Consider the following 27,714-nt stretch of genomic DNA (forward strand, 5'->3'; position numbering starts at 1 on the left):
TGCTCCAGTCGCCACAGATGGCCCCATGCTGCATTCCTTTAGTGTGTTTGTGCTAGGATCAGTTATAACAACCATCATTGGTGTATGCGATTCACCTGTGGAGTGTAAATTACTATTTGACTTGTGTATTTTTTATTTTCTTTGATTTAAAAGCATGTGTGATGTTTTTATATGCTTGAAGTAGATTTTAGTAGTTCTTCTTCTATGACTGTGAGCAATGAGCCTGGTGCTAAGTGTCCTATTAGAGGTTTAAAAGTAGGATAAGCCAGTAGCCGTGGGCCCTTCATGCCAGTGGGTTGTTTTCCACATTTCGTTTGTTTTACACCACCTTGTGTATATAGGTGGTTGGTTTGTACGTGTTCCTTTTCTCTCCCCATGGTCCTCAGCTACTGGTAAGTCCAGCTCAATATTTGGTTGTTTTACTTCACAGTCAACCTTTATACTGATTCATGCTGCACTTGTTTTAACTTCTGTTTTATTTGTATTTGTTTGTTTGTTTTTAACAAATATATTGAATAAAAGTATTTTGATATCGAAACCAGTCTGCATCAGTAGTGTATTCGAGCCTGCGTTATCATTTGTTTGGCTTTTTTGAAACTACAATCTTTATATTTCTTGCGGTGAAATTCCCCTAGGTTGTGGTGTTGCATTTTAATCATAACCCCCCCTGAAAAACCTCACCAGACATTATGTTTTTGAGACCTGGGTGGAGATTCAGTTCAATTCAGTTTTCACTTCCATCATACGATGTGAAATCCTTTGGTTCCTAACATAGTACTCAGTTCATATCAGCTCAGATATCCAGCATGAGTTTTTTTCCCTTTTCAGATCTGAAGTGTGTTCAAAGCATTGTTTTAATTTGTTTCAGATCCGGATATAATGCCTATTTATGTCCTGATGGAAAACACCATGTAAGCAGATTTAGTGGAGGAGCTGAAGAAGACTGGACTCCATGCTGGACCTGAAGATGTGGCCTGTGATGTCTGCACTGGAAGAAAAATGAAAGCCTTCAAGTCCGGTTATGATGAGGTGATGAAGATGTTCTGCTATAAGAAAATATCTGCAGCTGTGTTTACATTTTTATGTTGAATATTCTTTTTAAGATTTGCTACAAAAACTGAGGCAGGATTTAAATGGCTAGTTTTGATCTTTTTATCTATAATTTGTTCAATTTTAAATTCTTTAAAGTTTTTTGTAAACTGGAGTGTCCATTATGAATAATTGAATTATTTGCACTGGTAATAAATACAATAAAATACATTCACGAATAACAAAAGGGTTTTTTTTGTTTTCAATTTTTTTTTAAATATAACCAACAAATACAACAATGCACCAAAATTATACAAGACTGTGGATGATACAAAGTGCTGCTGTAACTGTGACAGGGTGGAAAACTACCCTTATAGCCCCTTAGCAGTACCAAAAGACTCCATACAGCTGTTATTCATAAGTTGATTTCGTACTAAAAGAGCTGACAGTAAAAAAAAAAAAAAGAAGGCACACAGTTAATACAAATTCATAAGTATGAAAACAATGTAAATATACTACGAAATTGTTTTAAATTGGTTATTTTTCATGTTGCATTAATGGTTGTCATTTGATTCAAGAGAACTGCGATCTGTACATCAGTAATCGGCTAGTAAGTCTTTTCTGGGATCGATTGGTAGTGGCTTCATTCTCCACTAGGGGGCTTTCGCGCTCTCTCTCCTCATTACAAAACTACTGCAGAAGAGAAGCATCTCAAAATCACCCTCGTCATTCTTTCCCCCGTGTTTTAAGGTAATGGTGATCAAAACATGATATTTTATACTCTGTACGTTGCTAAGATATTTTATAGGTAGTCTTTCGTTATTTTGTGAGCTTCAGAAACATTTTATTATAGATTTTTAGTGGGTAGACCGCGGTTTTGAGCCTCAGTTGGACAATTGCCATTAAGCTAACGGCAGGAGCTACAAACGTGTCTTTTGTTATCTATTTTGTAAGGAAACATGTTCAGATACAAATAGTAAGCACTCAATTGTTATTTTTGGGTTATTAAGTAGCTCTTTCTTCCACTGTGTGACTTTGAGCAGTACGCAATGTAAATTACCTTTGTTCATTTTTCATTGCATTAAACTACTGCATGAGAGAATCACTTTAAAATCACTCTTATAATTCTTTCCCCTCTGTTTTCAGGGGTGTAACATAACTGCGCAATACAGCTGCAGTGAGACAAGCTTTGGATGTACAGTTAGGAAACTAAAATACTAAAGGTAGGTGAAGCAAGCATACAGTTAATGACTTTTTTACACCACAGTACACTTGGCATTGGGGCTGCCAAGATTAGTCGACTAGTCATTATTACGTCGATTATCAAAATCGGAGACCACTAATTTAATAGTCGACACGTCGTTTGAAGCTTTGTAAGACCCTGAAAGACACAGTAATAAGCAGTAGGGCTGAGAGTGTAATAACGGACTGAAACAGAAGATGGCAGCACTGCATGTACAAGGATCCCAGCTGCCGTTAAAGGCAAAAGAAGAAGAAGCAGTCTCCGGCATCGTAGCTGTGTCCAAATTCAGGGGCCCCATCCTTTGTAGGCTGATTACGTTACAGCGACGCGACGAAGGCTGTCCATTTCGAAGACTCCGACAAATGCGTCGTCCTTTTCCCCGGATTTGGAGGATGGGTCATGCTAGTGCAGTAAGCTGTGTGTCCAATGGATGCATGACCTGATCAGTCAACTAATCGCAAAAATAATCGGTGACTAGTCGACGATCAAAATCATCATTTGTGGCAGCCCTACTTGGCACTGGTATAACAATTCTTACATAATGAGTAAAACATATGTTTGATTTATTGTAGACAGTTGTTCCCATGCCTTTTTTTGAGAAAAAGTCAACATGTGAGATTACAGTTGTTTCAAGAAAAACTGCCATGGCTGCTGTACCCTCTACAAAATGCCTTGTTTAAATGAGTTAATAGTGTAAAAAATTTATCAGCTGTTTTGTCCCGTCTTATGATACAAAATCCATCCTGTTTAATCCGCAAGGGCAGGGGTGTCAAAGTCCTGAAAGTTTCACATGTGTCCCTGCTGTAACACACCTGAATAAAATGAGTAGGTCATTAGCAAGAGTCTTGACTACGTGCTGAGGTGGGAACCCCTAAACCTCAACATTTTTAACTTAACATTCAGCAATTATTTCAGAAAATGCATTTTCTAGTTTTAAGTAAATGAATTGGAAAAATGTACTTCCACAATAAAAATGCTTTGATTGTGCCACGTTCATTCATGAGCTGCTATAACATGAATCAAATGGCTGAATTGCCACCTCAGCATGCAGTCAGGTTCTATGGTCTCTTGCTAATTGATCTAATTTTATTCAGGTGTGTTGGAGCAGGGACACGTATAAAAGTTTCAGGACCTCAAGGACTGGAGTTTTGACACCTGTGCACAAGGGTGTAACCATCGTTATCAGGGAGCGCTTTATTATCTCAAAAGGTACTATACCAATAAAGTTTTACCTTACATAAATTATCGCCACAAGGCATTTCATATAGGCTAAGTCACTAGTTAACAAGGTTAGCTAGGTCACAGTTTTAACTGCATATTGTAAATCAAACATAACAAACCCTGGCACTGATGAAATAAGCATTTTATGACTTGTTGTTGCCTCCCTTCACAGATCTGTCTGTATCAGGATGGGTCTAAACAACATGGTGTAAATGCAGTTGCTGGTGAGCCTCATTTCCTGTAGGAGGTGAACAAGAGCAGAGATCTGTTTCCCTTCAGAGCACAGAGGTTGTTTCTGTTCAGAGAAAGTCAAACTGTCTGACAGTCACTGAGAGACGTTGAAACGACACAGCAAATGGATCAAACAAAATTCTGCTGTTCAGTCTGTTTGGATCTACTGAAGGATCCGGTGACTATTCCCTGTGGACACAGCTACTGCATGAACTGTATTAAAACCCACTGGGATACAGAGGAAAACAGGAAAATCTACAGCTGCCCTCAGTGCAGACAGGCGTTCACAGCGAGGCCTGTCCTGGTGAAAAACAATATGTTAGCAGATTTAGTGGAGGAGCTGAAGAAGACTGGACTCCAAGCTGCTCCTGCTGATCACTGCTATGCTGGACCTGAAGATGTGGCCTGTGATGTCTGCACTGGAAGAAAAATGAAAGCCTTTAAGTCCTGTTTAGTCTGTCTGGCATCTTACTGTGAGAAACACCTTCAGACTCATTATGAAGTAGCTCCATTAAAGAAACACAAGCTGGTAGATCCCTCCAAGAAGCTCCAGGAGAACATCTGCTCTCGTCATGATGAGGTGATGAAGATGTTCTGCCGTACTGATCAGCAGAGTATCTGTTATCTCTGCTCTGTGGATGAACATAAAGGCCACGACACAGTCTCAGCTGCAGCAGAAAGGACTGAGAGGCAGAGAGAGCTGGAGGTGAGTCGACAAAACATCCAGCAGAGAATCCAGGACAGAGAGAAAGATGTGAAGCTGCTTCAACAGGAGGTGGAGGCCATCAATCAGTCTGCTGATCAAACAGTGGAGCACAGTGAGAAGATCTTCACTGAGCTGATCCATCTCATCCAGAAAAGAAGCTCTGATGTGAAGCAGCAGATCAGATCCCAGCAGGAAACTGAAGTGAGTCGAGTCAAAGAGCTCCAGGAGAAGCTGGAGCAGGAGATCACTGAGCTGAAGAGGAAAGATGCTGAGCTGAAGCAGCTCTCACACACAGAGGATCACATCCAGTTTCTACACAACTACCCCTCACTGTCAGCACTCAGTGAGTCTACAGACTCATCCAGCATCAATATCCGTCCTCTGAGCTACTTTGAGGATGTGACAGCAGCTGTGTCAGAGGTCAGAGATAAACTACAGGACATTCTGAGAGAGGAATGGACAAACATCTCACTGACAGTCACTGAAGTGGATGTTTTACTGTCAGATCCACAACCAGAGCCAAAGACCAGAGCTGGATTCTTAAAATATTCAAAGGCAATCACACTGGATCCAAACACAGCACACGAAGAGCTGTTATTGTCAGAGGGGAACAGAAAAGCAACCTTAATGAAACAAAAACATTATTCTGATCATCCAGACAGATTCACTTTGTATAAACAGGTCCTGAGTAGAGAGAGTCTGACTGGACATTGTTACTGGGAGGTGGAGTGGAGAGGGAGAGTTGATGTAGCAGTCACATACAAGAATATCAGCAGAAAAGGGAGTGTGATTCAATGTGTATTTGGATGTAATGACAAATCTTGGTCATTAGATTGTAACAAAAGCAGTTATACATTTTGGTACAACAACATCCAAACTCATGTCTCAGGTCCTCGTTCCTCCAGAGTAGGAGTGTACCTGGATCACAGAGCAGGTATTTTGTCCTTCTACAGCGTCTCTGAAACCATGACTCTCCTCCACAGAGTCCAGACCACATTCACTCAGCCGCTCTGTGCTGGACTGATGTTTTACCATGCTGTACTTGGAGACTTTGCCGAGTTGATTAAAGTGAAATAGACTGAAGTCTTTCATATTGTGGGTTTTAAATCTGTATTTTAGTTTCATTTTATTTTCTCTCCATCATTTCTGCACAGAGATCAGCTGTCAGTCACAGGAAAGGAGATCTTTCCTGTGATTGTTTATGGAGGCTATCACTGCTCATCATTTTTATTTACAATATTTCTCCACATGAAAATGTAAACTTCTCTATCCTCTAAATTTTTTTTCAATATTTCTATATAAAAATGTCTATTTCTCTTAGAGTATAGCAGAGCGTGTGTTTGTTTGTTGCCAAAATCATCAAACAAATGAGGAAAAACTGATTTTAATGAATGAATTCATATATTGTGTTGATGTTTTATTGTGTGAATAAACTGGAAGGTTTAACTATAAATCAGACTTTGAACAAAGTCTTTTCTTCTGTCTTGATGTTTTTTTAAGTCCTTTCAGATGTTTGTAATGGTCCTTGAATGCAGCATCAGTGTTACAGGTTGTGACTCCTGTGAACAAACTGACACAGTGTGATATTACACATATTTAAATCTGTCTTTACTGATGATGTTGAAGCTGCTGAAGGCTCAGTGAAGTTTTGTCTTCCTGCAGGTTAACAAGTGAAATCTGAAAGTGATGCACAACACAAGAGGGCGCCTTCATCCTGCTAACAGGGATGTAGAGGAGGTTAAAGCACCTCAGCTCAGTTTGTCCACATGTTTTACATTCTGCCATGTTTTTAGGCTGAATAAAGCCTTTATCATAAAGTGCATTGTGTCATAGATCATGGTAAACTGGATCAAAGCATCATTAGTTAAATGATACAGCTCCAAACTAAATAATTGACTAACACTGTAGAAGCTTTCCCTTCAGCTTCAGCCCATTTCATTAAAAACAGCAGGACTGTTGATGAGAACAAACAGCAGGGGGCACTGTATCAGCAAACACCACGGTTTAACATGAACAGTAAAAATCTCATAAAATGACTATGAGGACTCTTTAAATATGTTATCTGCAGTGCCTCTCTGGGGGTGATTGCAATAATACACAAAAATGTGTTTTTTCACACCTTTTGTTGTCCTTGTAATTTCACTTTGTTCCTGACTTTAACATTTTCATAGCACCTGTTAAAAATGTGACTGGCTGAGTCAAACCCTTTCATTTAGCTTGGCTCTCTAACTTTACTAAAGAAAGTTACAGATCTAACCCTTTTATTCCTCTTGAATGAAAAAAAACTTCATCAGCAGCTCATCAGCTTTGTAAATGCACCATATGGGCCACATTTAAAACCACAGTATTACTCTTCACAACAAGAGAAAAATAGGTCAGTTACAGTAGAACAACTACATCATGAAACAGTAATGGTGACGACAGAGCAGCTGGAGGCTGCTGTCGTTAATTTCTATTCATGATCATTTTGTCTGAAGATCACAACATGAAATCATTTGATCAGCTGCTGTGTCTCATTTCGTACCAGATGTTGACTCTGATGCACTTTTGTTTAATGCTGACTAAAAACAGTGAAGAAGAGCTTCAGCTTTCAGACGTTTCACTTTGGACAGAAGCCTCCATAAAAAGTGACTCAGACACAAAATAATAATAATGAAAATCCAAATTTAAAACCAGGACTTGTTAAAATTTATCACCCATGAGACTTAAGGACTCTTTGCCCTTTGACCTCCAGCAGCATATTTTGAACTCATGTGTTTTATGTCATTCTCTGGTCTTTTCTAACCAAGAAAATATGATAAACATTTAAAAAGCTTTCATCTACAACAGTGGTGAAAAATAACCCCACTTCTGTTTTCATGAACAGATTAAAATTTGTGTGTGAGGTCAGAGGGCCACATCCATCAGCATCATTGGAGTTTCAGGGTCTCATCTGGTGGTTTTACAGTTTGTTAATGTGTGTTCTCACAAAAAGATCACTTTCATTTTCCTAAAGAGGACACGTACACTTTATGTGCTTATTTTGTACTCTTTATTTTCTCTATGCTTTTAAAAGTGTCACATAAACAGAATTTCCAGTTTTTCTATTTTTCACATATTTAATCTTTTCCTTTAACTCAACAATCCTTCTGATAATGATATTACTGTAGAGCTGGTACATACTAATGAACACATCACTGCTTACACATGAATTATGTGTTACTATCAGTTTACATAGTTAAAGCATTATTATTATTATTTATATGGTTATATTTATCCTGATGTTTAGCAATGCTACACAGTAAATAGGCAAAAAGAGGCAAAACTGGAACTGCAGGTCTGCTTTGACAGCACTGACTGGAGTGTTTTTGAGGCCACAGCTACAGACCTGATGATCTCACCGATGCTGTAACATCCTCCATCAGTTTCTGTGCCAACTCAAACCTTCCACACATCCGTCGGGTCAAGAAGGAGGCCTACAGAAGTGGGGGAGGAATCCTGAACAGGTCAGAATCACAGTGTAAAAGCAGAGAGAGTAAAGAGGTGCTACACTGAAAAGGTGAGAACAGTTTTCAGGAAACGACCCTGCTTCGATGTGGAGAGGACTGCAGGATATCACCAACCACAGGAGACCATCCCCCCACACCAGGGAGAACAATCAACTGGCCAAAGACCTGAATGTTTCCCTGCAGATTTAACAATCACGTTTTCACACCCCTCACCCTCTCCAACCACTTCCCACCACCACCCACCCCTCCTTACTGACTCACCATCTACACTTTATAGGTGTGAAGAAGATGTGAGGTAACTCTTCAGCAGACAAAACACAGGTAACAGACAGTGTGTCACCCTCCTGCCCCAAAGTCTGAGCTGACCAGCTGGCTCCCATCATCACACAGATCTTCAGCAGATCCCTGGACCTGTGTGAAGTCCCCTCCTGCTTCAAGCACTCCACAATCATCCCGGTCTAAAAAAAACCCCTCTGTCACTGAGTTAAATGACTACAGACCTGTCGCCCTCTAGGACATCACAGCCCCCCTGCAGGATGCTTACTGGTCAAACACTTCAGCAGAAATATGGATATATTTGTATGTCATCAAGTTCCAATCTAGTTATATTCTAAAGTTCTATATTCATAATAACCAGTTATCCATCCCTTATTTACTCCATTATTTATTCCAGTATCTTTGTACACATAAATATGTTATACATGTTGTTGTTGTCTGTTCACTGAAAAGCAAAGAAACAGAACCCATTTCCTTGGATGTGTGCGCAGAATCAGAAAGACTTTCTTTATCCCCAAGGGGCAATAAAGATACAACAGAGCAGCATGACGTTGAAGATAAGGACAGGGCAGATACAGGCAATAAGAGTAGGATAATAAATACACTGAATATACAGTTTATACACAGTTTTAAAATTACACAGTTTAAAAATTAAAGTGAATAGCTGAATAAATAGTGACTAAAAGTGAGTAAAGTGTCTGCAGTACAAAAAGAGTGTAGTGTAGTTTATGTTTCTGGTGTGGGAAATCGTCTTATCGGCTGGAGTTAAAAAGCAGGGTGGCTTTGGGGACAAAGGTGGCTCTCCTCCTCTCAGTCCTGCAGGAAATGCAGCGGAGGCGTCGCTCAGAGAGGAGCCATTGAAATGCGGGGTGAAGAATGTGAGAGGGGTCACTGATGATTTTGGCTGCCTGTCTGAGGGCCTGTTGCCTGAAAAACTGCCAGCGTTGTGACAGGCAGGCCAACTTTGGCACAGGTTTTTGCCACATACATGGTAATAAAGGTGATTCTGATTTTATAACTTTAAAATCATTTGTGTTCACACTTTTTGTCTTTCCTCTTCCTCCGTCTTTTTTAATATTTCCGTTTTACAGTAAAAAATAAATAAATTAAACATCTCTTCTCACGATGTGAATTCTATTTTCATTTTATCTTAAAATGAAACTGCCACTTTAAGACAAAGTTTTGAGATCCCTTCCCAGACGCCTTAACGCCCACTCACATTCTGGGCCATCTGACCTCAGGAATTCACATGATAGGGTGGGGCCAGGTTTAACAATGAGCTCACCCGAAACCCTGGCTGATTAGGTCCCACACCCGCTTTCACACCTTGGCTCATGTGATTAGAGGATCACCAGGGGGTCCTTTGTCCCTCTTTGGGGGGATACTCCCACTGGGTTTAAATCTGGGACTCTCGGCCATTTGACCTTAGAACTGAAGAAGCTTCTCGGATGAGAGGTGAAACGTCTTCAAGCAACTTTAAGAAGTCCAGACGCTTTTCTTTCCAAGCTCCTTAGACTACGATGACCTGGATGACTGAGAACCTTCACAGACACTTTAAGACAAACCGTTCCCGCGCTAACTGCGCATGCTCTGCGCATGCTCGTCTTCACGCTCTCCCCGTCGCTGATCTACAAGTGTGAAGATGGGTGTAACCAGCGCGTGACTGCGTGAGCTGAAAGGTTCCATTCAAACGCAGATCGGCGGCTAAACAGAAACCAGAGGAGGAGGGTTTGGTTTGAATCGGAGCGCAGACACGTGTTTCTGCTCAACGCTGTCCACACTTACGGGGAGAAATGGCAGAGAAAGGCGTTCTTCTGGATAAAAAGACCTGTTGTTTGATCTGTTTGGATTTGTTAAAGGATCCGCTGACTGTTTCCTGTGGTCACAGCTACTGTACCAACTGCATTAATTCCCACTGGGATAAGGAGGACAGGAATGCCACCTGCAGCTGCCCAAAGTGCAGGAAGTCCTTCACAGCGCAGCCTGACCAGGCAGCAAACACCACGTTAGCAGAGTTGGTGGAGGAGCTGAAGAACAGTGGAATTAATGTGGGAATGAACGGTGACGGTCAGACCGAGCTGGGGTCAAGCAGACAAAAAATCAAGCAGAGAATCGAGACGAGACAAAAGGACATGAAGCTGCTTAAACTGGAGGTGGAGAAAATCAATCTCTCTGCTGATAAAGCGCTGAAGGAGAGCAGGAGCGTTTTTGATCAACTCACCCAGCAGATCAAAAAAAGAAGCTTTGATGTGATGTATCGGATCAGATCCCTGCAGAAAGCCGAACAGAATCGAATCAAAGAGCTTCAGGAGAAGCTGGAGCAGGAGATCACTGACCTGAAAAGGAAAGACGCTGAACTGGAGGAGCTCTCACACACAGAGGATCACATCCAGTTTCTGCATCACCTTCCTTCATTCACTCATCCACCTACAGAGTTACCCAGAGCCAAAATCCTTCCTCTGAGGTTCTTCGAGGAGGTGACAGCAGCTGTGTCAGAGCTCAGAGCTAAAGTACAGGACATCCTGAGGGACACCTGGGTGGATGTTTCACCCGTGGTTGATGTAAACCCACAAGTAGAGTCAAAGACCAGACCTGACTTCTTAAAATATTCATTCCAAATCACGCTGGATCCCAACACCGCAAACACACAGCTGTCATTATCAGAGGGGAACAGGAGAGCGACATTAATGAGAGAGGAGCAGTCTTATCCTACTCACCCGGACAGATTCGTTAGGTGGAGGCAGGTCCTGAGTAACCAGAGCCTGACTGGGCGTCATTACTGGGAGGTGGAGTGGTGCAGGAAGAGAGTCACAGTGGCGCTGGCATACAAAGATATCAGCAGAGAGGGGTCCATGACCGAGTGCGCATTTGGATTCAACGACAAGTCCTGGGCGCTGGAGTGTAACTGCAGCAGCAGCTACAAATTCATACACAACAGCGTGAAAACAGCCGTCTCGGGCCCGTGGACCTCCCGGCTCGGAGTGTACCTGGATCACAGTGCAGGTGTCCTGGCTTTCTACAGCGTCTCTGAAAGCATGACTCTCCTCCACAGAGTCCAGACCACATTCAATCAGCCGCTCTATGCTGGACTTTGGTTCAGTGGATATCACAAAGCCACTGCAGAGTTCATTGAGCTCGGAGCATAAATGAGACGACCTGCAAGATTTTTTTTTTCTTTTTATCATCATTGTTACATTTCAAGAATAAGAAGTGGTATTCAAGACTTGCAAGTATCTAGAGACACAGTATTCTATGACAACAGTGACTCTTTATTTCACCTCCTCCTCCACACCATCATCATCATCATCTATGACCTCCATTTAGTCTTTGTTTTTTTTGGGTAGCTGAAGAGTTTAGGATATATTTTCATATATGACGTTATTAGAGTCCTGAAACCGATGCATCAAAGTGGAAGCAGCAATTTAATTTGTGGTCTCAGTGGTTTGATCTGCTTTATGTAGAGTTAGATTTTCAGTGGGTTTGCAAAGGGAAACAAATGGATGAGAGGAAATATAAAACAGTTCTGATGCCAAATTTTCTTTTCGTGTTTTGTACGGTTCTATAAACTCTGTGCATCATTTGATAACTTTAAATGTTTTTGTTCCAACTTTGAGTTATTGGAGCTTTTCATGTTTTTAATATGACTTCATATGTAAATTGTTCCAGACCTGCAGCTAAGATACTCGAGGATCTTAAAATATGAAGCTGAGTATTACTTCCATACTTTCCTCCACTGCTGATGACCTTGTTACCTGCTGCTCCCTGTTAATGATCAGCCTCAGTTCTGATAGTAAACTGTTGACTCTCGTTCTGTCAGGTTGTTGCTCAGTGACGTCTTGTTTTCATTTTCAAATGTGTCTTCCTTTAACTCTTTGCTTTTGTTTCTGCTTCAAACACCAAATGATACACGTGCTGCACCTCTGATGGTTTTTCTCCTCGAATTTAGATTATAGAGAATATTTTACAATTAAACTTTAAATGCATCACGTGTGTTTCATCATTGGATGTTTATAGTTGTGACTCTTTGATTTGCTGTGTTGCTCTTAAGCAGTATATGTTTACAATAAGTTAGTATCAGAGTATACCACACAATCTGAGTACATTTGTTTACATGAAGTTATCACTATTATCACTCTCACTGTTCAGATCATGTTTTTCATGTAAAGATGGAAATAAACACAGATGGAAACACTGAGAGTGTTGCTGCTGGTTATTCAGTATATTAACAGAACACGGTTCATAAAACTGCTCCTACAACTGTTTTTGAGTCATCTTTAAAGACACTTTATTGTTTTGTGTTTTGGCACTTTGTGAATTTAATCTTCAGTCGTTCGGCTACTGAAAATCAAAGTCTCCTCTTTAAATCCCTCCATTTTTCTGACTGCCTGGACTCTCAATCATGAATAAGTAAGTTGTTATACGGTGTTGAGGACAATGTACAGATTCTGAGAAACAGTCAGGCTGTTTGACAAAAGACAGAAGGAGGCCATTTGTGTTCAAGTAGAGAAACTATCGCTCTGTAGAGGAGGGCAATAACTCCACTGATCCTTCAAATAAAGTGCTGTTCTTTCATCACTTCCCAGCAGTTTAAACCACCCACAGGCCTCATCATGTGATGTTATTTGTGCTTTGTGTTTTTTCCTGCATGATGCCACATCGAGGACATCTCTCTTGTTGTCGTGGATGTGGGACTGGATTTATGACAACTGAGGGCTCATCTTACAGTCTCGCAGATTCAGTCCAAGAGGATCACACAATGCATTTTTATTCATTAGAACTACATTAAGTTTGCTGAACATTTTAAATAATTTAAACATAAACTGGTGTTTTGTGTAAAATTACAGTGGGATGCAAAAGTTTGGGCAACCTTGTTAATAGTCATTATTTTCCTGTATAAATCGTTGGTTGTTACAATAAAAAACATCAGTTAAATATATCATATAGGAGACACAGTGATATTTGAGAGTTGAAATGAAGTTTATTGGATTTACAGAAAGTGTGCAATAAATGTTTAAACTAAATCAGGCAGGTGCATAAATTTGGGCACCACAAAAAAAGAAATGAAATCAATATTTAGTAGATCCGTCTTTTGCAGAAATTACAGCCTCTAAACGCTTCCTGTAGGTTCCAATGAGAGTCTGGATTGTGGTTGAAGGTATTTTGGACCATTCCTCTTTACAAAACATCTCTAGTTCATTCAGGTTTGATGGCTTCCGAGCATGGACAGCTCTCTTTAACTCACACCACAGATTTTCAATAATTTTCAGGTCTGGGGACTGAGATGGCCGTTCCAGAACGTTGTACTTGTTCCTCTGCATGAATGCCTTAGTGGATTTTGAGCAGTGTTTCGGGTCGTTGTCTTGTTGAAAGATCCAGCCCCGGCGCAGCTTCAGCTTTGTCACTGATTCCTGGACATTGGTCTCCAGAATCTGCTGATACTGAGTGGAATCCATGTGTCCCTCAACTTTGACAAGATTCCCAGTCCCTGCACTGGTCACACAGCCCCACAGCATGATGGAACCACCACCACATTTTACTGTAGGTAGCAGGTGTTTTTCTTGGAATGCTGTGTTCTTTTTCCTTCATGCATGACGCCCCTTGTTATGCCCAAATAACTCAATTTTAGTTTCATCAGCCCACAGCACCTTATTCCAGAATGAAGCTGGCTTGTCCAAATGTGCTTTAGCAAACCTCAAGCGGCTCTGTTTGTGCTGTGGGCGGAGAAAAGGCTTCCTCTGCATCACTCTCGCATACAGCATCTCCTTGTGTAAAGTGCGCCGAATGGTTGAACGATGCACAGTGACTCCATCTGCTGCAAGATGAGGTTGTAGGTCTTTGGTGCTGGTCTGTGGGTTGACTCTGACTCTTCTCACCGTTCGTCGCTTCTGTCTATCCGAGATTTTTCTTGGTCTGCACTTCGAGCCTTAACTTGAACTGAGCCTGTGGTCTTCCATTTTCTCAATATGTTCCTAACTGTGGAAACAGACAGCCTAAATCTCTGAGACAGCTTTCTGTATCCTTCCCCTAAACCATGATGGTGAACAGTCTTTGTCTTCAGGTCATTTGAGAGTTGTTTTCAGACCCCCATGTTGCTACTCTTCAGAGAAAATTAAAAGAGAAGGGAAACTTACACTTGACCCCCTTAAATACTCTTTCTCATTATTGGATTCACATGTGTATGTAGGTAGGTCAGGGGTCACTGAGCTTACCAAGCCAATTTTAGTTCCAATAATTAGTTCTAAAGGTTTTGGAATCAATAAAATGACAACAGTGCCCAAATTTATGCACCTGCCTGGTTTTGTTTAAACATTTATTGCACACTTTCTGTAAATCCAATAAACTTCATTTCACTTCTCAAATATCACTGTGTGTGTCTCCTATATGATATATTTAACTAACATTTCCTATTGTAACAACCAACGATTTATACAGGAAAATAATGACTATTAACAAGGTTGCCCAAACGTTTGCATCCCACTGTATCAAAGTTTAATTGGGTCAAATGTATTGCTGCATGCTCCTGCAAATCAGACACATCAGACAAACACAAACATTGCCTTCCTTAAATGCCATTTGTATCTCTGTCAGAATCATTCTTTAAAGCCTCCCTTCACAGATGTGTCTGTATCAGGATGGGTCTAAACAACATGGTGTAAATGCAGTTGCTGGTGAGCCTCATTTCCTGTAGGAGGTGAACAAGAGCAGAGATCTGTTTCCCTTCAGAGCACAGAGGTTGTTTCTGTTCAGAGGAAGTGAAACTGTCTGACAGTCACTGAGAGACGGTGAAACGGCACAGCACATGAATCAAATGGACCAAACAAAATTCTGCTGTTCAGTCTGTTTGGATTTACTGTGGACACAGCTACTGCATGGACTGTATTGAAAGCTTCTGGGATGAAGAGGAAGAGAAGAAAATCTACAGCTGCTCTCAGTGCAGACAGACTTTCACAGCGAGACCTGTCCTGGTGAAAAACACCATGTTAGCAGATTTAGTGGAAGAGCTGAAGAAGACTGGACTCCAAGCTGCTCCTGCTGATCACTGCTATGCTGGACCTGAAGATGTGGCCTGTGATGTCTGCACTGGGAGAAAAATGAAAGCCTTCAAGTCCTGTTTGGCATTTTTGATCTCCTACTGTGAGAAACAGGAGGTGGAGGCCATCAATCAGTCTGCTGATCAAACAGTGGAGCACAGTGAGAAGATCTTCACTGAGCTGATCCATCTCATCCAGAAAAGAAGCTCTGATGTGAAGCAGCAGATGATACCAATATTAAACACAAACACTGGGTCTAATGACCCAGGACCATGACGACATCAAAGTTTAGACTTGTGTTAAATAGACAAAATACATATAAAATATCTGGTGTAATGCTTGTCATACAGAGTCTTCTCATCTAAAAATGAGTTTGATTTGTTACAGTGTTACTGTACGGTTGTACCCACGCCTCATTCTCAAAGTGTGGGAAAGAACTAAGATGAAGATTTTTCTAAATATAAAGTTTGGTCTTTATTCATTGAAACTCAAATTTTTTTGCTTAGGTTTTGAAAAATATTAAAAACACACAATCCCCTGGTGTTACATGCTGAATGTTACAGCTCCAACAAGTCCAACAACCAAAGTGTAACTAGGTCACTGTTGTTATTGCATGATATAAAGAAAACATAGCACTCCCTGCCTGTCACAAATAAAGCTCTTTATGACTCTTTGTTACATTCCCTTTACAGACAAGTTTGTTTAAGCCTGTATTGAAAATGCATGGTGTTTACATAGTTGCTAAAGAGCCTGATTTTGTGTAAGAGGTCAACAGGAGCCGTGTCTCATTCACAAAGTGCAGGAAGGAACTAACATTGAAACGATTTAAAATTTAAAGTGTGATCTTAATTCATAATAGCTTCATGAATTTTGATAAAGGTTTTTGAAAAACATAAAAAATACAAACTCGCTGGGTCTTGCACTCCAAATGTCAAATCTCCAGGTCCATCTATCAAAGATTAACTAGGTCACAGTTGTTACAGCATACTGTAATGTAAACATAACACACCCTGAAACCAGTGCCTCATGATTTTATGACTTGTGGTACCTACCCTTCACAGACCAATCTGTATTAGGGTGTATCTAAAATTTATATGCAGTAAATCTCATTTCCTTAAAGATGTGAACACGAGTAGCAATTTCTTTTTTCCTACGGAACTCAGAAAGTGTCAGTCAGTGAGGGCAAAACTGCACAGCAAGGAGATCGGATAGCTCAAATAACATTCTGAATTCTGCAAAACTTTGGATAATACAAAGTGTGTCTGTGACTGCACAGTAGAACTGCAACCATACCCTGGCTCTAATAAACAACTCATTGTCACTCTGCCAAGATATTTTTAGTGCCTCCCTTCACAGATGTGTCTGTATCAGGATGGGTCTAAACAACATGGTGTAAATGCAGTTGCTGGTGAGCCTCATTTCCTGTAGGAGGTGAACAAGAGCAGAGATCTGTTTCCCTTCAGAGCACAGAGGCTGTTTCTGTTCAGAGGAAGTCAAACTGTCTGACAGTCGCTGAGAGACGGTGAAACGGCACAGCACATGAATCAAATGGACCAAACAAAATTCTGCTGTTCAGTCTGTTTGGATCTACTGAAGGATCCGGTGACTATTCCCTGTGGACACAACTACTGCATGAACTGTATTAAAACCCACTGGGATACAGAGGAAAAGAAGAGAATCTACAGCTGCCCTCAGTGCAGACAGACTTTCACACCGAGGCCTGTCCTGGTGAAAAACACCATGTTAGCAGAATTAGTGGAGGAGCTGAAGAACACTGGACTCCAAGCTGCTCCTGCTGATCACTGCTATGCTGGACCTGAAGATGTGGCCTGTGATGTCTGCACTGGAAGAAAAATGAAAGCCTTCAAGTCCTGTTTATTTTGTCTGGCATCTTACTGTAAGGAACACCTTCAGCCTCATTATGATGTGGTTCCATTAAAGAAACACAAGCTGATGGAGCCCTCCAAGAAGCTCCAGGAGAACATCTGCTCTCGTCATGATGAGGTGATGAAGATGTTCTGTCGTACTGATCAGCAGATTATCTGTTATCTCTGCTGTGTGGATGAACATAAAGGCCACGACACAGTCTCAGCTGCAGCAGAAAGGACTGAGAGGCAGAGAGAGCTGGAGGTGAGTCGACAAAACATCCAGCAGAGAATCCAGGAAAGAGAGAAAGATGTGAAGCTGCTTCAACAGGAGGTGGAGGCCATCAATCAGTCTGCTGATCAAACAGTGGAGCACAGTGAGAAGATCTTCACTGAGCTGATCCATCTCATCCAGAAAAGAAGCTCTGATGTGAAGCAGCAGATCAGATCCCAGCAGGAAACTGAAGTGAGTCGAGTCAAAGAGCTTGAGGAGAAGCTGGAGCAGGAGATCACTGAGCTGAAGAGGAAAGATGCTGAGCTGAAGCAGCTCTCACACACAGAGGATCACATCCAGTTTCTACACAACTACCCCTCACTGTCAGCACTCAGTGAGTCTACAGACTCATCCAGCATCAATATCCGTCCTCTGAGCTACTTTGAGGATGTGACAGCAGCTGTGTCAGAGGTCAGAGATAAACTACAGGACATTCTGAGAGAGGAATGGACAAACATCTCACTGACAGTCACTGAAGTGGATGTTTTACTGTCAGATCCACCAGAGCCAAAGACCAGAGCTGAATTCTTAAAATATTCATGTGAAATCACACTGGATCCAAACACAGCACACAAACAGCTGTTATTATCAGAGGGGAACAGAAAGGCAACATTAATGGAAGACCTACAGTCTTATTCTGATCATCCAGACAGATTCACTGTACGATATCAGGTCCTGAGTAGAGAGAGTCTGACTGGACGTTGCTACTGGGAGGTGCAATGGAGAGGGAGAGGAGGTTATGTAGTAGTTTCGTATAAGAATATTATCAGAGAAGATTGTGGGAATGAATCTAAATTTGGACATAATGACAAATCCTGGTCATTAAATTGTTATCAAAACCATTATAAATTGTGGCACAACAACATCCAAACTCCTGTCTCAGGTCCTCAGTCCTCCAGAGTAGGAGTGTACCTGGATCACAGAGCAGGTATTTTGTCCTTCTACAGCGTCTCTGAAACCATGACTCTCCTCCACAGAGTCCAGACCACATTCACTCAGCCGCTCTATGCTGGACTTTGGCTTTACTGCAATTTTGGAGACACTGCTGAGTTGATTAAACTCAAGTAGAATGAAGTATTTTCGTATTGTCTAATATCGTTGTATTTTACTTTTATAAAATGGTGACATGCTTGAATCCCTGTTGGATTGTGAAATCACACATCCGGATTCAGTGTAATACGTTTGCACTCATGGAGATTCTGCTAATTTTATTAAACTGAAATAGACCAAAATCTTTAATATTGTTCTGCTTTTTAATCTGTAATATATCGTTATTGTTTTTTTTCTCCATGCTGGTTGTGGCATTTCTCAACAGCACAGAGATCAGCTGTCAGTCAAACATTAGGCCCTCCAAGGTTTGGAGGCCTATCTCCCCCCACCACTTCCCCTGCCGGTGGCAGACGCCCTCAGACATCGATGCGTTGGTGGTTCTTTGTGTCCGGGGGTGGGCGTCCGGGTACACACCGGCTCACTCCTTGGTGGCTGCTTATCGGGGCCTGGAACCTGGGGCTCGCTCGGGCCACTTCGGGGGTGGGGTGCCCTCGGCCTCTCGGCCTGGGGCTCGGTCACTCAGGCACAGCTGGCTGCCGGCGGAGCTCACGGGCACGTCACTGCAACCCCCCCTGGCTTCTGCTCCGCGGCTGCTGAGTGATCCCTCATCTGGGACTCTCCTCAGCTCTTTCTGGGACAGTGGCGCGGCTGCCCCTCTGTTGGTCTTCCTTGGTCTCTTGTGTTCTGGGGGCCTCTGGATGTCTGGAGTTTTGATCTCCTCCATACCTGCTTCATGCCCTGGAGGATGGGACTGTGGCCCCCCACACCCTCTAGCAGATCATTACATTAAGGAACCTTTTAAATACAAGCGCGCTCATGCTCACAGGTGTACACACAGGTGATCACACACACAAACTACACCCTTTTTGGCTCCTACCTCAAAGCACACTGTGCGCTGTCGATCTTACGTGCTGCACAATAATGTTTAATATTAAGTTTGTAGTGTTATATTCCCATATATCATTGTGATGTTGTTTATTCTATTACTCTCGTTTTCTTCTGCTTGTTTTCTTTTTTCTTTCTCAACAGGTGATCCAGGTGATCGATATATGTATTTTTTGTCTGCTTATTTTGTTGGTTTTTGTTTTTTGCCCTTTATCCCCGTCCCTGTTCTCCGCTGTTTTTTTTTTTTTTTTTGTTTGTTTTGTTTTTTCCCCCCTCTTTCTTTCTCCCTTTTCTTTTCCCCTGTCCCGTATCTAGCAAGTAAAAAAAAAAAATAAAATAAAATAAACAATAAAAGGTAAATCAAATGGACCATTACGGCAAGGCTGGGATGGTCCATTTGGTAAAGTAAATCCGTTGGGCATCTTTCTTCGCCTTTAGACAATAATTCTGATGGCAAAAGAACCAAACGGGACAGGTTTTTAAAAAAAAAAAAAAAAAACATTATGGGTGGTACCTCCACATCTTCTAGTTGTTCTCTTGATGTTTCTGAGTTTTTAAAGGAGATCTTTCTTGTGACTGTTTATGGAGGCTATCACTGCTCATCATCATTTCCTTTTTACAAAATATTTCTGCACATGAAAATGTAAACTTCTCTGTGCTCTAAATGTTTGTTGAAAATTAACATGTATTTTTACGTTGTCCTTATTGTTCCACTTCATGGGCCTTAACAAAGAATTCAGCAGATCTTCCTTTATCAGATTTCCTTGTGTCGGTTTGGCAGACTTTTATTGTTAAAATCAACAAAGATCTTAATGAATATATGAAATGTATGAGTTCCTTTTTTAATGTGTGATCAAACTACAACTTTTCAGGATTAATAAAATTCTCAGCAAAGTCTTTTCTTCTGTCTTCATTCCAGATCATAGAAGCGTCCATACGGGGAAATAAGTTTTGCTCCTTTTTTTAAAAAAAAGTCCTGTTGGGTAAGATATTTAAACAAAGTGGGAAAATGACAATAACACTAATAGCTTATCTGCTCGGTTTTTGTTTGTTTTGGGCTTGTTTGTTTAAGACTGTCACAGTCCTGGGTCTGCCACCCAGTGTTTTGAGTTTTGTACTATTATTGATTTTTGGTTTCGGTTTTCAGTATTATTTTCAGTGCTCTCCTTCTGTGTCTCAGGCTCTTCATTCCCGGGGTTCAGGTTTTCATAACGTTTACTACCTTCCTCATGTTCTTTTAGTTAGTTTATGCCAGTTTAGGTTCTGTCAGTCTTTGTTTGGATTTTGCATTTCACTATAAATAAATTCACTCACAGCTGCGCTGTTCTCAGTGCCCCTTCTCTCCACATGGTTGCCTGGCTAACTGTGACAAAGACAGTTTGGGTTTTGGGGGTTATGATTTTTTTTAAGTTAGTTCAAAAGTGTTTTATGACATTTAGTTTTTACACATCTTCCTGCAGGTTGACAACTAAAGTCTGTAAACTGAGGTCAACACAAGAGGGCGCCTTCATCCTGCTAACAGGGATCTAGAGGAGCTGGAGCTGGAGCATCCACAGGGAACTCACACAAGTGCAGGAAGATGAATTTTGGAGCACTTTGGCAACAGTGGGGAATAAAAACTCCCTTTTAAAGCAAAGAAACCTCCAGCAGAACCAGGCTCTGCAGTGCTCAGTTGGGATTGAGGGAGGGAGACATGATAAACACACCCACCCACTCCACCTTGCCATGTTATATTCTTCACTTCTATTATGCACTTCTTCACCCAGAACGTTAGACTCACGTGCAGTTTCCACATGTAAAAAATAATTAAAAATCTGAATGTGCGTTCATCTGATTTACTAAACACTTAAACACAACCTACAGTATTAAATGAGGCTTTTGCCAGGATTGTCTTTCATCCCCACTGTAGTTCACACTAACGATCAAACCTTGTGTAATAACTGTATAATTATATCTACAACGGTGTCATATATTGACTACAAATTATCACTATATGCTATTATTATCATTTTTAGTACTTAATTTTTCTATTTTATTAAACATTATTAAAAACAAATGAAGGTAAACATTTCAAGCTCAATTGATAGATGACTATACTGTAGTATAGCTAATTGTCGGAATAAAATATTTAAACCATAAATTTGTTAGCAAACGTTACTTTCTTTTTCAACACATTCTTGTGCCACACCCAACGATTTAATCTTTGGCCTGTCATGGTTTAATCCTGAGACTGTCTCACACTCCAGGTATGAGATTAAAACACAGTGCAATACAAAGTGTGAAAAAAATAGTAATAATGATACATAAATGCAGAAATTATACTAGATAAGTAGTAGTAAATAAGGTAATGACAGTTTGAGCTTTCCATTGTGGCCCATGATTTATTTTTCTTTGCACCTGCTGCTTCCCGTTAATGATCGGCTTGATGGTAAACAGGTGACAATCATTTGTGGATTGTTGCTCGGTGAAGTCTTGCCTTTAACCCTTCCCAGTTTTTTGTCAGCTAATATACCAACTGCTTCACCTGCTGATGTTTTTCAGAGAATAACAACGTTTACTATAAATAATGTTTTACAGTTGAATATAAATCTTAAAGGAATCATCTAGAATACATAATTAGTGGCCTTATCTGTGTTTAGGCTCAACATCAACATGGTAAGGAACACATATACTAAACCCTGAACCCTGAATTTCTAATCTGTCAGAAATTGTTTATTCAAAAGTAAACTAGACTTCATAAGTTAAGTAACTATGGCACTATACCGCACACTACGTGTACTTTTTTTTAATAAGAAAATGATCAGCCCTATGACTCGTAGAGAACTTTTACTTTTTTTACATACTGGTTTTTCCAGCTATTGTGCATTGTGACTGACACTGAGGATATAAATAAACACAGAAAGAAACAATGAGTATGAGTGTCTGACAGGCAGTTAGTCATTATTGTCATTGTCAGTAATTATAAGCAACAAAATAAACTCCTACCAACAAGTCTTTCTGGGTAAGTTTGATAAATCAGTCATCAGGATATTTATTACCAAAGAAAAGCTTGATGCATAAGTGAAGTCACGGATCTTCTCACGGTGTTGGTTTCTCTACTTCTCTACTAACGATCTAAGAACTTTCAAACTGCCTGCATTAACTAACTAGAATAACTTGAAGTAGTGCCCGTTCCTCCTCCTCAGCTGCTTTGAGGACAACAATACGCATATTGTAAGATCAGAGAGGACAGGCTCTTTGCAAAGCAGAGTGAAGGAGGCCATCTATGTTAAGGACGGGAAACCATAGCTCAGAATCAGAATTGGTTTACACACAAACAAGCAATTTGTCCTGGAGTCACAGTGATATGAGCGAGTCATATACACAGATATTATAACCGAAATTAAAATACATGAAAAGGCCATAAATGGGAGATAGGGAGAAGTGCATCATATAAATAGAAGATGATGTGCAAAGTTGTGGGGTGAGGGGGGTGTTGTTTAATAGTCCAGCAGCCTGGTGAAAGAAACTGCTGTTATGCTCTGAGCTGTTAGTTCTGATGGACCCTGAGGGGAGTGTCATAAACAGTTCATGTCCGGTGTGGGAAGAGTCAGCAGCACTCTTCCTTGCCTGTCTCAGGTGATCTTGTGTGGGCAGCCAATCACCGTCTCCTTAGTGGATGACGCACTGCAGCCAGCCTTTGTCCATGGGCAGCATAGCAGATGGTGATGGAGGAGGTGAGGATAGATTCAATGATGCAAGTGTAAAACTGCAACGTCATTGACTTTTGACCAACTAATAATTGAATTCTGTTTCACACATTGAATCATGATATTGTCCTAAAAGATCTAGAATATCACCTTTGATACAGAGTAATTTGTTCCTAGGCCTCATTCCTGTGGTGTAGGAACCAGCTGTAGATACATAAAGTTATCTTTATTTAATTTTTTTTTCTTAAAACTTAAAAGCACATGTTTACAGCTAATCAAGTCTTCAGTATGTGGAATGCCCCAATGTGTATTCCTACAAGAACATATACGTCTGAAGAATGTGTTAAGTAGAGGATGACAATGCCAGAATAATGTTGTTTCTACCAGTGTGGAAAAATTGGTTTATATATTCAATAATAAAAATCTTTTACAAGACTTGCAGTGCTGTGTAAAAGCTTTGAGTCACCCTTCATTTGTTTATATTTTGCTTTCAAGGGGCCAGACTTTCTAAAAAGAAAAATTTAATGTCCTTGAGCAATAATTCTCAAGGCTTTGTGATAGTGTTTTATAGTCCCCACACACCCTTTTAAGCTGCTTAACATTGACCTGATAATCCTTCAAGCATAAAAAAGCACGCAACTCAAGGGAAGAATCAGTGTCGGGTATACAAATGACAGACAACTTGGCAAAGAAGGCTTTTAAAACTGTAGCTTTAGGCACTTTGTTACTTGCAGTAACAACACATGTTAGTACCCACATTATAGTAACCTGTTAGGACAGGTTACTACAAAAAAGCTTCTGTTCAATGAAGATTAATGGAAAAAAAAATCTTTGTTTCGCATGAATTAATCAGCTCGTGACAAACAATGCAATACCTCGCAATCTCAACAGCAGGCTGAGAACAATTTCACTGCACTGTAACAGGTTAAAAGCACAATAAGTGAAGAGAACAAATGTTGTTCTTGATTTTTACACCTAATTAGTTTCACTGCAGCCCGTGAAAAGCAAACACATCAATGCATAAACATAAAAAAGGACAAAAAAGTCTAGTCCACCTTAAGGGGAACGTCCAACTCTTTTTTATCTGTACTGGCTCACTTACCAGGATGGGCGAGACAAATGAGTAAATCCCCCCAAAAAAACAAATCACAAAAGAAACAGCAAAACCTCCACAGCAAGAGCAGCAAGGGGCTCAAAACAGGGTTGAAACTCAACTTCTGTTGGAGCTCGAAGCACGAAGGAGCACCACAGACTAAGACAGTAGAATTGGTAATAAATAAGAATAAAAATAAACACATGTTGTATGTGTAGTGCATGAAGTGACTGTATTCTCTTATTTATTGTTTTCTTTGGTTTAGTTAAACTTCAAATTTTCTATTCTTTGACTTCTGATTTTGACTTTCTAAGCTTTAAACAAAAGGGGGGTGGGGGGTGGGGGGGTTATGATTGTGGCATAATTTTAATTTATTTTTCTTGTGTGTTTCCAGTACCATCTTCGTTCACTGTCTACATCATTGTGTGGTTTTCTTTTTTTGTGATTATCACAGTGTCAGTTCTTTAACGTGTGTTTGTTTGACAGTCCTCTCCCTCCTGTTGTGTGATTTTAATGTCCTTTTAGGGGATTCTTCTGTCTTTTATCAGCCAATGAAGGCTCGCGTTTTGTTTCTTAACAGATCTGTCTTGCATTTATGTCATCTCTACTGTGACAGGTTTGTATGGCTGTACTTGCCAAACATGTCCTGCCTCTTCATAAACTCCTGTTCCTGGAAAAAACACTGTTGACTCCGCCCACTTCGGTGGTGCATAAATTTCCTTGTCCATTCTTGTTCACGTGTTTTCCAGTTCCTGGATGGGTGTAACCAGCATGTCTGTGGTGAGCAACTACTTTCCTTGTTTCTGACAGTTAGACACTGCAGGGTGAAATGGCACAGCAAGAAAAGTTCTGCTGTTCAATCTGTCTGGATCTACTGAAGGATCCGGTGACTATTCCCTGTGGACACAACTACTGCATGAACTGTATTAAAACCCACTGGGATGGAGAGGATCAGAAGGAAAATTGTAGGTGCCCTCAGTGCAGACACCCCTTCACACCGAGGCCTGTCCTGGTGAAAAACACGATGTTAGCAGATTTAGTGGAGGAGTGGAAGAAGACTGGACTCCAAGCTGCTCCTGCTGATCACTGCTATGCTGGACCTGAAGATGTGGCCTGTGATGTCTGCACTGGAAGACAAATGAAAGCCTTCAAGTCCTGTTTATTTTGTCTGGCATCTTACTGTAAGGAACACCTTCAGCCTCATTATGATGTGGCTGCATTAATGAAACACAAGCTGGTGGAGCCCTCCAAGAAGCTCCAGGAGAACATCTGCTCTCGTCATGATGAGGTGATGAAGATGTTCTGCCGTACTGATCAGCAGAGTATCTGTTATCTCTGCTGTGTGGATGAACATAAAGGCCACGACACAGTCTCAGCTGCAGCAGAAAGGACTGAGAGGCAGAGAGAGCTGGAGGTGAGTCGACAAAACATCCAGCAGAGAATCCAGGACAGAGAGAAAGATGTGAAGCTGCTTCAACAGGAGGTGGAGGCCATCAATCAGTCTGCTGATCAAACAGTGGAGCACAGTGAGAAGATCTTCACTGAGCTGATCCATCTCATCCAGAAAAGAAGCTCTGATGTGAAGCAGCAGATCAGATCCCAGCAGGAAACTGAAGTGAGTCGAGTCAAAGAGCTTGAGGAGAAGCTGGAGCAGGAGATCACTGAGCTGAAGAGGAAAGATGCTGAGCTGAAGCAGCTCTCTCACACAGAGGATCACATCCAGTTTCTACACAACTACCCCTCACTGTCAGCACTCAGTGAGTCTACAGACTCATCCAGCATCAATATCCGTCCTCTGAGCTACTTTGAGGATGTGACAGCAGCTGTGTCAGAGGTCAGAGATAAACTACAGGACATTCTGAGAGAGGACTGGACAAACATCTCACTGACAGTCACTGAAGTGGAGCCAGAGCCAAAGACCAGAGCTGGATTCTTAAAATATTCATGTGAAATCACACTGGATCCAAACACAGCAAACAAACAGCTGTTATTATCAGAGGGGAACAGAAAAGTAACAGTAATGAATGAACAACAGTGTTATTATCATCATCCAGACAGATTCACTTATTGGTGTCAGGCCCTGAGTAGAGAGAGTCTGACTGGACGTTGTTACTGGGAGGTGGAGTGGAGAGGGAGAGGAATTCATGTCGCAGTCGCTTACAAGGATATCAGTAGAACAGGGTGGGGTAATGAGTGTAAATTGGGACGTAATGAAAATTCTTGGGCATTCAATTATTACAAAAGTAGTTATACATTTTGGTACAACAACATCCAAACTCCTGTCTCAGGTCCTCAGTCCTCCAGAGTAGGAGTGTACCTGGATCACAGAGCAGGTATTTTGTCCTTCTACAGCGTCTCTGAAACCATGACTCTCCTCCACAGAGTCCAGACCACATTCACTCAGCCGCTCTATGCTGGACTCTGGCTTTACTCTGGTGTAATAAGTGCTAAATTCTGTAAACTATAATAGAATTTCATATTCATATAAATGTGCATTTAATGTTTTCTCCATCATTGTTGTGCCATTTCTGTTCTGCACAGAGATCAGCTGTCAGTCAACATTGTGGGTGGTACCTCGACATTTTCCAGTTGTTCTCTTGATGTTTTGGAGTTCATTCTCTGGAGATTATTCATTTGTCTGTTTAGCCATGGAGGCTATCATCACGCATAATGTTTTTAATTTGTAAAATTATTTTTTACATGAAAATGGAAACATCTCTGTGCTCCAAATGTATAAATGAATATTTGTATTGATGTCTTTTTACCTTGTTGTTTCTGTTCCACTTCAAGGACAGAGACATGGGCAGACCCCCTTTAAAGAAATGTTCACACAGTTTTTTGTATCAGTATATGAAGAAAGAATAGAGAATTATATTTATGTTTAGCACACCAAATACTTATGATGTTGTTGTCTAAGCTGACAAACAAATTGAAGGTTTTAATAATTAAAAGAATGTCACAGTCTTTACCTTTGTCTTCATTCTAGGATCTCCCACAAAAAAATAAAGTTTAACAGTGAACTGAAACCGTTTCATAATCAGGGAATACGATTTATATGAGATTATATTCATATGAGAAAATTAACAGATGTTGTTCATGCACATTTCTGTCCATGGAGGAGTCCACAGGAGGTATTTTGCATGACACAAAAAATCATAATGTAATCATGTGTCATCCGTGAACTATTTATTACATGAAAAATATTTAGGAGTTTTTTGTGTTGGTTTGAATAGATTCTTAATCATTCAAATATTTAAACTGGCATTAAAATGATTGAAATCCTGAAAATAATTCAATGTTAGATCATTTTGGAAAAGGGCTCAAGCTGATTAGGTCATTTATGAAAAAAAAGCTAAAAAAAAACATATTGTTGTATGAGGATTTTATGACAAATTTTTGAGTGTACATTTTTTTACACAAAAGACTCAAAAGCATGCAAAATGCATCAACTATATGGATGACAAGTAAGGGTAAAAAGCACTACATTTCAAAAATTTGACTTAAAAGTAGATTTCCTGCAAAAATCAATCCCACAAGTTATAACACAGCCAAAAAACTAACAAAAAAGTTCAAGTAAATGAATAAAAATGCCTGGTGAGGCCATAAGGGTTAAATCAGGGTTCAGTGCTTAAG

General features: G+C 40.6%; 3 protein-coding genes across 3 annotated transcripts; all 3 read left to right on the top strand.

The window, feature by feature from the left end:
* The first annotated feature begins 1,715 nt into the window (after positions 1-1,715).
* Positions 1,716-11,340, top strand: LOC134616188 (E3 ubiquitin-protein ligase TRIM47-like). The gene is made up of 4 exons (XM_063460918.1): positions 1,716-1,779; positions 2,176-2,252; positions 3,666-5,504; positions 10,054-11,340. The coding sequence occupies exons 3-4, from the start codon at positions 3,849-3,851 to the stop codon at positions 11,338-11,340; spliced, it is 2,943 nt and encodes a 980-aa protein (XP_063316988.1). The 5' UTR covers positions 1,716-1,779; positions 2,176-2,252; positions 3,666-3,848.
* A 5,401-nt stretch (positions 11,341-16,741) lies between these two features.
* LOC134616564 (tripartite motif-containing protein 16-like) lies at positions 16,742-18,814 on the top strand. The gene has a single exon (XM_063461437.1). It carries the CDS (start codon positions 16,765-16,767, stop codon positions 18,430-18,432), a length of 1,668 nt encoding a protein of 555 aa, XP_063317507.1. The 5' UTR covers positions 16,742-16,764; the 3' UTR covers positions 18,433-18,814.
* Positions 18,815-24,806: 5,992 nt separating this feature from the next.
* On the top strand, positions 24,807-27,039 carry LOC134617098 (tripartite motif-containing protein 16-like). The gene has a single exon (XM_065469572.1). It carries the CDS (start codon positions 24,911-24,913, stop codon positions 26,546-26,548), a length of 1,638 nt encoding a protein of 545 aa, XP_065325644.1. The 5' UTR covers positions 24,807-24,910; the 3' UTR covers positions 26,549-27,039.
* Positions 27,040-27,714: the final 675 nt, after the last annotated feature.

The sequence above is a fragment of the Pelmatolapia mariae genome, linkage group LG18 (genome assembly GCF_036321145.2).
Source record: "Pelmatolapia mariae isolate MD_Pm_ZW linkage group LG18, Pm_UMD_F_2, whole genome shotgun sequence".
NCBI lineage: Eukaryota > Metazoa > Chordata > Actinopteri > Cichliformes > Cichlidae > Pelmatolapia > Pelmatolapia mariae.